Source organism: Microdochium trichocladiopsis (genome assembly GCF_020744255.1).
Source record: "Microdochium trichocladiopsis strain MPI-CAGE-CH-0230 chromosome Unknown B0I36scaffold_2, whole genome shotgun sequence".
NCBI lineage: Eukaryota > Fungi > Ascomycota > Sordariomycetes > Xylariales > Microdochiaceae > Microdochium > Microdochium trichocladiopsis.
Window position 1 is genome coordinate 3,751,626 of NW_025763545.1, and position 12,503 is coordinate 3,764,128.

The 12,503-nt window shown below is 58.1% G+C and overlaps 3 protein-coding genes across 3 annotated transcripts; 1 reads left to right on the plus strand and 2 right to left on the minus strand.

Annotated features, from left to right (window-relative positions):
• Positions 1-1,542: 1,542 nt before the first annotated feature.
• Positions 1,543-4,212, plus strand: B0I36DRAFT_346233 (kinase-like domain-containing protein; the record flags this gene model as incomplete). Its single annotated transcript, XM_046156435.1, has 5 exons — positions 1,543-2,691; positions 2,751-2,829; positions 2,902-3,249; positions 3,312-3,922; positions 3,991-4,212. 5 exons carry the CDS (start codon positions 1,543-1,545, stop codon positions 4,210-4,212), a joined length of 2,409 nt encoding a protein of 802 aa, XP_046017356.1.
• A 1,796-nt stretch (positions 4,213-6,008) lies between these two features.
• On the minus strand, positions 6,009-8,103 carry B0I36DRAFT_359824 (uncharacterized protein; the record flags this gene model as incomplete). Its single annotated transcript, XM_046158198.1, has 2 exons — positions 6,009-6,932; positions 7,012-8,103. 2 exons carry the CDS (start codon positions 8,101-8,103, stop codon positions 6,009-6,011), a joined length of 2,016 nt encoding a protein of 671 aa, XP_046017357.1.
• A 1,075-nt stretch (positions 8,104-9,178) lies between these two features.
• Positions 9,179-11,612, minus strand: B0I36DRAFT_77257 (uncharacterized protein). The gene is made up of 3 exons (XM_046163351.1): positions 11,428-11,612; positions 10,334-11,269; positions 9,179-10,187 (listed from the first exon to the last, which is right to left on the minus strand). Exons 1-3 carry the CDS (start codon positions 11,481-11,483, stop codon positions 9,368-9,370), a joined length of 1,812 nt encoding a protein of 603 aa, XP_046017358.1. The 5' UTR covers positions 11,484-11,612; the 3' UTR covers positions 9,179-9,367.
• Between the last annotated feature and the right edge of the window lie 891 nt (positions 11,613-12,503).

Sequence of the window (12,503 nt, forward strand, 5' to 3'; positions counted from 1 at the left end):
GGCTGATGCTACTTAGTGCATGGAGAGGAGAGGAGAGGAGAGTGGGCAGTGGCGGCTGGTCACTTTTGGTTCCAAGAGTGATAGCGCTGGGCAGTCCGGCCCCGCCGCGTGCTTGGTGCATCGAGGCCCTCGGCCCTCTTGGGCTGGAGTAGTAAGGTTGGTGCGACTGAGTGACAAACGTGGACGAAGGGGCAAGAGGAGCAAGGAGGAGGAGGTGGAGGAGGTGGTGGTGTGGTGGCCAGAGGCGGCCGGTTGGACGAGTCGAGCCCCGTTGGCCCACCAATCGCTCCCCCAGTTGCTGGTCGGGGCCTGCCCTGGCCCAGCCAACGTCCCAGACAACATTGGAGGCGACTGGGCCAGGCCACACAGTAGCCAAGGGCCCGCCATCAACACTGTCCTGCACCACCACGAGAGGCGCCGGCTAGACAGTGTGATATCTGCCTCTGTCACATCGCTCCAGCCGGCGGAACGGCAATCATCCGTGTGCAGCAAAGGGCAATTGCCTCGAGACACACGAAAGGAAGAGCAGAACGAGTGACGGGCCACAATCCATCATCAGCCTGTTGCGCATATGCCGGTCTGGAGTATTCCTCGTTCCTCTCTTTGCAACGAGAACCGATCACCCGCCTGCTCGACTCCTCCCCGTGATTGAGCACCGCCGTCGAGAGTGGGAGTGAATCTTGAGCTCCACTCGCCCACCCCCGACACGCACCACGCCCGGCACACCAGATGACAACGACGCCAGCGAGCCAGTCCGACCCGATCGACGACAACAGTTGCCCACGGCCGATTGCCCTCTCATTCCAGCCTCGTAAGCTGCTTGTGCTGCTTTCTACCGCCAACAACAACGACGACCTCGTCCTCTTCGTGCCTCAGCGACCTCCAGCCTCTCTACCCTCTCAGGATCCCAGCGAAGTGGCCTGTCGCGCACCCAGAGTTCCCCTGCGAGACATGCGGCCGACGTCGAGATCCACAGCATAGAGCCAAAACCTTCACACACAACGCGCACACACGCAGAGGAACGGCCCGCCCGATTCGAGCCAGGCAGATATATCTGTTGCAATCGAGGCAGGACCCCAAAACAGCCAACGCCTGGATTGCTCATACCTTTCTTTTACCCGTACTCTGTTCCTGGCCATAGCGACCAACGTTGCAGCACACAGACGCGAGTGCCTCTCTCCCTACTGCTGCGAGGTCACGGCTGCTTCTCATACAGCGCTACTGCCCCGCTGTGTTGTTCGCTACAAGCCCTCGTCCCAGGCCCACCACGCCGTCACGCAGCTGTGAGCGACCGCTGAGGCTGCTGCTGCCAGCGCCTGGCACTCGCCTGCGATAGGCTTATCCCACACAAGCACCCACGCTCGTCCTGAGCGCGCCCTCTACCCAGGTCAGGTCGCTCTGACGCCCTTCTCTCTCTTCCGCCCAGCCAGCCAGCCAGCCGCCCAGCCAGCCGGTGGGCGTCGCATCGAGTCCACTGCAAAAGCGCACTGGCAGGACCCAATCCCTATCCTCTCGTTGATCCGGCACCTCTGACGAACGACAATGTCCACGCCGACCACTGCTACTGCCACGCTTCCTCCTCCAGGCCATTACCGCCATCAGCTGCACCATCCACATCTCCATCACTCGCATCACCATCAGAGCTACCTCACCTCTTCCTATCCGCAAGGCCCGGCAAGTCCCTCGCCTGCCGCTGGCTTGCACCACCACAACCACCATCCAGCGGCATCGTCAAACACGAATTATCGCTCGACCGACACGCCTGCCTCGATACGCGGAGCGTCGACCGTTGTCCTCCCTACCCCGGCCGCTGCATCCACTGCGACAACGTCCAAGCGGTACCAACAACAGACCCTGCCTCACCTCCAGGCTTCTGCAGACCACTACCCATACTCCGCCTCGACCCTGCCACCACTTCAGTCTCCTCACTACGGCACAACGGCTGCGTCCAATGGACTAGCCGCCTCGGTAGCCCGCACCAGACAGGTCCCCGACACTCCCAGAGGCACATCACACCCCTCCGGCTCGAGATCTACGAGCCGGCATCACTACTCAGACGCGACCGCAGACATGTCACACACCGCTGTCGCCAGCCAGGCGAGTCATTTGGGCTACGCCGACGACAGCAGCTCGGCCAGGAAACGACGCCGGTCGAGAGAACCCGACTGGGGCAATTTTTACAAGAATGGCCTGCCCAAGGAGATCATCGTCATTGATGACAGCCCCGAGCCCAGCAGCCATTACGCTGCATCCGTAGCGACGACAGCGTCAAAGACATACACAAATGGCAATACAAACGGCTCGACTCGGAGTCATCACATCTCCGATCCCAGTCACGCCCCCAAAAGACGTCGGAAGGACGATCCTCTTGCTTACGATAATGTCCCAAGCTATGTCAGCGGAAGCAGAGCAGACCCATACGGCCACCCATCACATAGCGGGTCTGCGTCCACAGATCGCACAACGTCAGCCCATGTTACAACGGCGGCGACGTCATTGGGATCGTTGTCGTCAAATGGCCATTATGACAACGAAGCCTTGACTGGCCAGAAGCGGAAACGGACGCGCCAGCAAATTGCTCAAGAGGCCAAGCGACGTGAAGTCGAGACGCACAGAGACGTGTTCAGCTATCAGCCGCCCAAGAAACCGGTCAAGAAAGCTGGCGAGGTTCACGTGCGCGCGGTTCAGGATGTAAGTTCTCGCTAACGTCGTTTGTCGAGATTCGACGGCTAATCATTTTCATTTCACAGCGCAATCACCAAAATGTCAAGGTTGACGATGACGACGGCCACTATATCGTCGTCCCCGACGCAGATCTCACACCAGACTGTAAGTATTCAGGCACTCACAGCTCACACTCGCCACTCGCGTCGCTGGACGCCCACTAACCCGTCCCTACAGATCAAATGATCAAGCTACTTGGCCAAGGCACCTTTGGCAAGGTCGTACAAGCACGCCACAAGAGAGACCATCACCTGGTTGCGATCAAGATCATCCGCGCTGTACAAAAGTACCGAGACGCCTCGCGCATCGAGCTCCGCGTATTGAAGACCTTGAAGGCAAACGATGCCGAGAACAGGAACCGTTGCATCCACCTTCGCGACTGTTTCGATTTCAGAGGACACATCTGTATTGTCATGGACCTGCTCGGCTCCAGTGTCTTTGACTTCCTCAAGAGCAACAATTTTGTGCCATTCCCTAACAGCCAGATTCACAACTTTGCTCGGCAGCTCTTCACCAGCGTAGCGTGTAAGTATTGAATCGTACGCCCAGGCACATTAGATACCACATTCGTACTGACAGTCTGCCAGTCCTTCACGACCTCAACCTCATCCACACCGATCTCAAACCCGAAAACATTCTTCTGTGCGACAGTGCCTACCAAACCTTTACCTACAACCGGAAGATACCGTCTTCGTCTGCTGGTGTCAGCCGCCAGGCCACACAGCGCAAGGTCCTCCTTGACACTGAGATCCGGCTTATCGATTTCGGTTCTGCGACATTCGAGGATGAGTACCATTCCTCCGTCGTCTCTACAAGGCACTATCGAGCACCCGAGATCATTTTGGGATTGGGGTGGTCGTTCCCTTGCGATATCTGGAGCATAGGGTGCATCTTGGTCGAATTCTACACTGGCGATGCCCTCTTCCAGACGCATGATAACCTCGAGCACCTGGCCATGATGGAGAATGTCTGCGATGGCAGGATCGACTCGCACCTGGTGCAAGCTGTGAATAAGATGGCGACACGAAGTGGAGGAAACCCTGCATCCAAGTATGCCCGCAGCCACTATTTCTACCGTGAACATTACGAGACACTAACATCCGCGAAAAGGTACTTCAAACGACTCAAGCTGGACTATCCCACTCCAGAGACGACTCGTGCGTCAAGACGATTCGTCAAGAACATGAAGCGGTTACAGGTTAGTGTGCCAGACACCAGACACCACCACGCTTCCGCCCATCTCAGCCCACTAACCATTTACCATAGGACATTATGCCGCCGTCGAACAATTTCCTCAAACTTTTCCTCGACTTGCTCCAGAAAATCTTTGTCTACGACCCGGCCAAGCGCATCACTGCCAGAGAGGCTCTCGAGCACCCGTGGTTCCGGGAGCAAGCCGTCCCTGACGACGGCACAGAGGCGTCGAAGATCCGCCGGGAGCGCATGCACGAGCAAGAGCGATACTCTGCCCGCGGCTCGGTGGCCTAGAATGCCAGGCCGGCTGCGGCTCACCGGAGGATGTGACGTCTTGACCGTGTACGAATTGGCGAAAGTGGAGTTTGTTTTTTCCTCAGCATGGATCCATTGCATTATCAGCGCAACTGCAATCTCGGGGGAAGAGCGTGGCATCAAGGATGGACATTGCCACTCCCGGAGGCGAAAAGTCACTCATGAATGATTATTTTAATGAACTGGGCTGTAGCGGCTGCGAATATTAGGCATTGTCAATTATTCTTACCCTCAAGGACGGTCAGACAAACTTGGCAAGATGCTCAAAATGTCCAAAACTTGATTTGCTTGTCCGCTACGTACATTGGTCTCACCATGGTGGTGACGTTCACCGTCTGCGAGACAGGTTGATGTGTTTTGATGGGTACAAGAGTGGGATCACGATGTCGTGGTGGTCGACTGAGAGTAGACCTTTCAGCAGCCACTGCTTCCTGGTCTCGATGTGGAACCGAGATCGTTCAGAAAGCGTGTCTGTTTGCCCCGGTATGCACGCAGCTATGATCAGTGGGCGCCGGCGTGGTGGAAGAACTAGCCACAGATCTACGCCCAGAGTTGTGCGGTGCCTCGTACGGAATAGAGTATTTCCAAGAAGGGAAAAAATCATTGAAGGCACTCACGTTAGGCTTTCCCGCCTAAAACTACTAAGAGATAAATTAGCCGAATAGAAAAGATACTCCGGGAGAAGTATTATTCGTCTTCTTCAAGAAAAGGGATATGACGATGGCCAGCAGCTTGCTTGCGTGGCTTGCTGTGTGAAAAAAAAAAAAAAACCAAAAAAAAAAACCAAAAAAAAAAACCCCTACTGTGATGAAAGCGACGACCAGTCTCTGGGGCTTTACATTATCACGGGCGAGAAAGCATTTGTCCCGGATTTCCCATTGACTGTCTTGTCGACTTAAAGGATTCTCTCGATTCCTCGATGATGATACGTGTTTGCCCGACTAGATGGGATAGAGAAAAGGACAGCGAACAAAAACAAAAAAAAAAAAACCCAGGCTCGCTTGTTGGACGGGGAACAAGCACCCCATGAAACCCACCACGCAGAGAGAGATCAAAAGCATTCTCATCTTTCTCGCGCGCGAAGTAAATTAGAGTCATCGTTCTCGTATTATGCTGATCCAATCTGCTCGTCGAGAGTCTTGTCCCGCACCATTTTCACGGATTCTCCACAGACAGAGGTGCCGAGAAAACCAGATCACACAACAAGTGTGTACCAACTGCCTCAGAATGACTGGCGCCAACGTTGGGAGGGAAGAGAGAGAAACAATGCCGTGCTCGATTGAGCAATGCTTGCCATGTTCTTTTTTGGGGGGGCGGGATATTGGCAAAGAAGCTGGACACTGGTATTTTGGATATAAAAAATGTCTCTTTCCTGAAATCAGAAAAGAACACATACACACACACACGCAAAATGCGACGACGAAGAAACCCATGGCAAAGATTAATAATAATAAAATTTGTCTAATGCAACCCCCTTACCCTTCGTGACCCCATAACACCGGGCAGATAATAAAAAGAAAAACAGCAGAGAAAAACCCCCAAAAAGATAAACCCAGAATGGTCGTTGTACCCTTATCTAGCACCGCGTGACTTTCTGCTCTCACTCCTTCGTGTGTCCAACCCTGAGTGGACTGTGGCATAATGCTAGAAATGGCTTGAATGTTGGCTGGAGCTGGTGAATAGTATTTTCTTCTTTTTGAGAGAATGGGCAGCGTGTCCCAAAATAGGAAACCGTAACGCGTTCAGTTTTGGGGCGTCGCAAAATTTTACTCTCATTAAAACCCCTTGCACCGCAGATCCCAGGGAACCTTGAGGTTATCCGGCTTGCATGCGAGCTCGTTGGCCACCGCGCGCCAGCGGTCCAGCAGGTCCGTCTGCCTGATGCCGCCGTGCTGCGTGAAGAAGCTGTTGTGCGCGACAATGGCGCGCGTGTCAATGACGAACGGGCGGCCCAGGCGGCGGGGGATCCACTGCGTAAAGTCGGCCTCGTCGTCCCCGACGGGCAGGCCCAGCTTGACGTCGCGGCCCCAGACGGCGACGAAGTTGAGGTTGTACCGCATGAACTGCACGTCAAAGAGGTTCTCGCCGCCGGTAGACGGGTGAGGGTTGACGATGCTGGCGGAACGAGGAGACTGTTGTTGCTGTTTTGGTGTCGCGGCGGCAGCCGGAGGCTCGGCCGCGGTGGCCATGTGGGAAGGGGCCGTCTTGTCGTACCGGATCCGACGGCCAAAGTGGTAGCGGTCCATCTCGTCGAGCTCGATGTTGTACAGCAGGGAGTACTCCTGCTGCGCAGCAATGGCCCAGCTCTTCCAGCCGGGGCCAAACGCAGGGTCGTCGGCGAGATGGCCCTGCCAGTCGCCCATGGGCGTCTTCAGGAGGGGTGTCATGTCGGCGAGCGAGTCCGTCATGAGTACCCACGGGTGCCCGTCGTACGAGGCCTGGACCTCCATGTTGGCGCCATCGATGAAGGCCTTCATGCCCTTGGCCAGGACTCCCCACTTGGACGGCCGCCACTCCTCGCCTGGGCGACGGGTCGGGTGGCTGTACGGATCGGGGATGAAGGGGTGGATGGCGCCATAGTGATATTGCTGCAGACCGGAAATCGGACTGTTGACGAGCTGGGCGGAGACGGCAAACGGCTCTGGCACGGCCAGGCGTGTGTGGACCATCTGCGGAATGGCGTCCGGGTGGATATAGAGCTATTCGCAACCAAAGAAATTAGCGATTGTTGGACATCATGGGGAAAAGCGAGGGCGTCGATTTGTCCCAACGACTTACAATATCGTCATCAATCTTGATGTAGAGAGTGTCGTCCTCGTCAGCGTACTCCCAGATACAGCCATATCCCTGCTGGGTCGTGCACAGGTCGAGATCCTGATACTTGTAGCCCTCTACCGTCTTGACAAAGGCGCGCAGCCACTCAATGTCGTCTTCGTTGGTGGTCTTGACCATGAAGCGGATCTCGTCGAGGTAGCCGCCGTTGCTCGCGAGGTTCTGGCGCAGGTAGCAGTCGAGAATGTCGACGTTGCGCTTGCGCCCGTAAAAGACCATGGCAATGATCTTGAAGCCCGTGGGCTTCTTCCAGCCGCCCGCCGGTGCGTGGCTGCTCAGCTTGTGGCGCTGGTCCCCGTGGATCGCCTTGGGTTTGTATCCGCCCATCTCGTCCACGGGCCAGGTCGTGCAAAAGTCGGACTCGTTGGACGGCTTCCGGTTGTGGCCATGCTCATCGAGAGTGCCGGCCGGCACGTCGACCGCGTGAGCAGGCGGTGGTGGCGGCGGCGGAGCGGTCTCGGGCTTGTCCTCGACCTTGACGGGGTCTGGCTTCGGGGCAGCATGTGTGGGTGGCGTGACTTTCGCCGGCGGGACAGGGTTCGCCAGATCGTCGTGGACGGGGTTGGCGTGGCTGCCACCATTCAGGAACGGGAGTGAGGTGGGCGTCACCGCGGGCGGCGGCGGCGGGATGACACCACTCCCGGGCTGAGAGTTGTGGAGGAACTTTTCCTTTTCCTTGAGGAGGATGGTATGCACGCCGAAGCCCCAGAACATGAGCGAGACCAGAATCAGCGACGCCAGCCCCAGGAGAGCGCGCCGCCGCGCCGCGCCGCCTACCGAGTAGAAGAGGCGGTTGAGTGTGTGATTTGATCTGAAGCTGGGATACGCCGACGACGACGGCGAGTCAGAGTCGAAGTCGTCCGGTCTCGAGCGCCATGCATCATCATCGGCGTGTGAGGAGTTGTCGCTGCTACTCCTGGAGGAGGAGGATGACGACGAGGTATGGTTTGCGGCCTGGTGTTGCTTCTCGTCGTCTCCAGGGCCGCGGTAAGCGCCAGAGAGAAGGCCAGTGGCCTCCTGTCTTGTCTTCTGCTCCATGGTGGTTGGTGATGAGAGAAGATGGGGGCTTCTCTGGAAGAGAACTCGGGCGTTGGTGATGATGAGCAAGCAGGGACGGGGTATTCTACCCTGGCACGCAACCCATGGCCGACAAGAGGTGATATGCAACAACAGAGGTGCCCGGCGGGAGCGCGTGTGTGTGTGTGTGTCACGCCAGGACGAAGACAAGACCAACAACCGCCATGGTTCAGTCGCTCAAAGACGAGCGAGCTAGCTAATTAGAGCAGCACATGCTTTGGCTAGGCCGCCAGTGTCGGGAGGGACCTGCAGAAGGGCGGACCTCGCGGGTCCAGGCTGGCTGGCTGTGGCGGGCATTCCAATTATTCCCTCTCGTCCCGGTCAGTCATGCTAGTATTCACATGAAGACCCCAGACAAGCTGCGGAGCCCGCAGGTAGCCTAAACGTCTGCCTGCGAGCATGCCTGCGTGCTTGCGTTTGGCTTGGCCCCAAGCGAGGAGAAATTAGATTGTGAGAGTGCGCTGCCTGCGGGACCATTGACTGGCTGGTTGGCTGGCATGGCTGGTCTGTTTCAAGCAGCGCTAGCAGCAATTGGCCTGTTTTCCGTTTTTCTCGTGTTTGACGCGGGCGCCCGGGCTTGGTGCATAGTGGCGCAATGGCGATCGAGCTACGGCCCGTAATGCGCTGTGGCCCCATCGGCACCTTCACTATCGCACCGCGGCGCAGACCCCTGCAAAAGCTTGTTCCCGCACGCTGTTTTTCGGCCTCCCCAGACCAGCGACGACCCTTTTCCTTGCCGCCCCCAACCCCTTGCAAGTGTCCACGGGTGCCCGAGCAGGGTCGGTCGGTCGGCCGCGCCGCACGACAATGGGGCCAGTCAGCCTGGGTACCTTACCTTAATTACTAAGGTACTGATGACCAAGACCCTCTGAGCAAAAACCCCCCACTTCGCTGCCGCGCTGGCTCTCGCGTTCTGCTGGGTTCTCGGCCTCCCTGGACTCGCCCGTGCCTGAGCTCGCCCGCCAGGGATGGGGAAGAAGAGTTCGTATGGATCCTTCAAGGGAGGTGTGCTGTCCCGTGCCAAGCCCCAGGGTGGGATCGGGAGCATGGCCTCGTCTGAAAATACGACGTCGATTCATTTCGCTCCGCCGCAATGCAGCCCTGACACTTGAGGGTGCAGGGCAGGCGTGGCTAGCTCTGACATGTCAGACCCGGCGATCCCCATCTCATCATAGGTAGCAGGTATTAGCCTATCATACACTTGGCCGCGCATGGAAATCATGCCTCATATGGTGCATGTCGCTATCGCGCAGAGGATGAACCTTTCACCCCAGGACGAGTCCCCAGTGCCGGCAGCGTTTCCGTCCCCGCCGCTGTTGGTGCTATTGCTGCTGCTGCTGCTGCTGCTGCGGGACTGCGGGCTTTTCATGCAGACCTGGTCTGCGAGCTCGTAATACGCGACGTCAGAGCCGTCGTCACCGTCACCATCACAGTCGCTTCGCGGGCTGTCTGACCGCTTGATGCTTGGCGTGCTGGCGACCACTACCGACTGCCGCATAAAACTCTCTGGCTGGATGTTGGACCACCACCACTCGAGCCACAAGTTGCGCGGGGACGCACGGCTACCCTTCGATTCCCACCCCATCGTCGCCAGCGTCCGGGCCACAATCCGTAGTCCCTTGGCTCGCACGTCCCGCACCGGGCATCGCGTGAGCAGATTCGGGATCGAGGGCAGAACCTTGTCGTTGAAGAGTAGCAAAGACGACTCATGGTCCGACTGGTCCAGAATCTGCTCCGCCACTTCGAGTGCGTACATTGTGTCAGCAGCGTAGTCCTCCCAGGTCGTGTCCAGCGGGTGCAGGGCGTGTGCTAGATAGAGCCGCGACGCGCACGAGAAGAAAAACGTCACCCTCAGCAGGAGCTGCCGGGTCATGTCCAACTCGGCCCCAAGGCGCTGCCGAATCTGGTGCCACCAGTCAGCAGCCATGCCCATGATGGTTTTGTGCTGCTCAGCCAGGAGAGGCTTCTCAGCATCTGGTACGGTAGAGATGTCGATCCGCGTCGTCCACACCATCTGCACGGTCAAGTATCGGTCCCAGGCCTGCCTGCACCAGGGAATCGCTGTCAGTAACAACAAGAGACCTTGACATCGACGGGCACGTCCTTTGCTTGGGACGACCAAGCAGATCCGTCACACAATGCATCATCTCCGCGTCTGGAGAGGGGGCCCAAGGAGTAGTGCAAAACTTACATGAATGACTCGTATGGTGCATCCTGACCAGGACACTTGATCGTGGTAGCAAGCCCCTTGAGGCAATATTCGCTTTCCCACGAGAAGGGCCGCGAGACGACGTCGAGCGGGAGCCCCGACGTGCCTCCCCGCATCGCGGACAGCCTCGGGAGCAACCAGGTCGCCTCCTCAATGCCCTCGTCGTCGACGTCCCGGCCAATCTTCTCCAGCGTGGCCCGGTCCGGGCAGAATATAGGCAGCACGCCGCAGAGCGCGGCCATGGCCTTGGCGGCCACCCCGTCCGCGCTTTCCGGGTCGCCATGCATGAGCTCAAAGACGATGAAGAGGATGCTGACGATGAGGATCGCCCTCCGCGACGCCTGCTCGTTGGCACGCTGGAGCTGGACCTTCATGAGCGAGATGGCGAGGCTCATGCTCTTGAGCGCGCGCTCGTAGTGGACGTTGGCCCTGGCCCTCTCGGCGATGGCCCTGTCCTGCTGGAGAGGGAGAGGAGCAGGAGGCGGCGGCCCCGAGCTGCCACCGCAGGGTGGTTTCGGGTCGAAGGCGTACTGGAGCGCGCCCATGGCAATCACGCAGTGGAGGATGCAGTCGTCGACGGATATCTCTCTGAGGATGGTGCGGAACCAGAACTCGGTGCTGCCGATCCTGGACAGCACGGGGGCCACGCTGAGCCCGTACCGCTCGACGTACACAATCTTGTCGGCGTCGAGGTGGCGGGTGAGGGGCGGGAGCGTGAGGACATCCACCTGCGGTCGAGGGCGGCTCCTGCTGTTCCACGAGTTGACGATGCGGGCGGTCGCCGCGGCCTGAGAGGCCTGCAGCTCTGCGCAGGTGGCTGCTGCCTCGTACGAGCAGATCAGGTTGGCCCTTGCGCAGCGCAGGCATGCTGGTCGCTGCTCACCGCACTTGATGCGGCGACGTTTGCATTGGCCGCATCTGAGGTCAAGGTTGTCTGATCAGTAACGATGCGCATTGCCCAGCAGTTTCTCAGAGTCTTGGGGTGGAAAGAACAAATCCCCCCGGGCGGCCGGGTTCGGGCCCCTAAACGTAGCCAGACCTTGCGATCTGCTCCGTGCACACACACACACACTCACCCGGTCTTGACCTTGGAGGTCCTCTTGCGCAGGCGAGGAACGCACGGCGCAGTCATCTCCAGGGCGCGGTGGAGGAGTCTGCCGTCGTCGACTGGTAGAGGCTGCTGTTAATCATCTGCGAACACGCGGAGCAACCCGGGCTGGTTTGTAAAGACGGCCGATGTGAAGAACATAGCTTATGCCATGACACCAGTCTCGGCCGGGAGGGTTCAGAGAGCTTGGTGGACGAGGATGGTGAAGCTTTCTGCGGCAGCGGCGTTCGTGCATGAACGCTCAGAGTTCCACCACCGTGGAACCGAAAAGGGCGATTGGGTTTCAAGGGCACAATCTCGAAAGGAGATGAAACTTGGCCCCAGCCTGACATTGGTGCCACACAGCTGGGTCAAAAATGCGTCCCCTAAGGGTCTCCCACTCAGCAGGGGTGCTGGCACCCATCTGGGGATACAATTCGTCGCAGAGGCCCAGCCCTACTGGTTCTGGAAACTGCATTCATCAAGATAGTCACGAGATTGACAGATAGCGTCGCCTGCGAGTAGCATATCTGATCAAACAGGTGCCGGCTGCTCTGTCGAAGACCGGTCACGTCACCGATTAGCGAGGGCGCCTACACAAGGTCCACCCGGCAATTCGCAACCCTCGACACCTCGTCAGGGAAACCGGGAAAAACTGTGTCTAGACCAGCACTTTCAAGCTCGCTTGACGCGGTCTCGAGGCGATAGCGCTAGGCCAGCCATGCCGAACCCACTTTCCTAATTGTTGCAAGTGTTGGCAATCGTGTGCTCTTGTCATGACAGCGGTGTTGGACGCCTACAGGTGTCGGTCTCTTACGCGGGGTCACGCGCAGAAAGCTCGGCCGAGTAGAGAGTGAGTGAGGCAGGCGACATGTCATAGCGCCTACTCGTAGCGCCCGCCCCGGAAGTCCAGGTAAAACCTCGCGAATCAGGGATCTGCCATGCGTCCCGACACCGTGGCTGTGGGAACTTTGGTAGGTCACAATGTGCCCATGGCTGGAAAGACGCATCGTAACTGGACAGCCTGCGAAAGGTCAGCTAAAGACTCCTAAGGCTGCCGTTGCA

What these genes read in the sequence shown, in the direction of transcription:
- B0I36DRAFT_77257 (XM_046163351.1), bottom strand. Translation starts at nt 11,483, where the DNA reads ATGACTGCGCCGTGCGTTCCTCGCCTGCGCAAGAGGACCTCCAAGGTC. An exon ending in ACCTCCAAGGTCAAGACCGG is followed by an intron (nt 11,270 to 11,427) that starts GTGAGTGTGTGT and finishes CCTTGACCTCAG; the next exon opens with ATGCGGCCAATGCAAACGTC. An exon ending in GCACCATACGAGTCATTCAT is followed by an intron (nt 10,188 to 10,333) that starts GTAAGTTTTGCA and finishes TCCCTGGTGCAG; the next exon opens with GCAGGCCTGGGACCGATACT.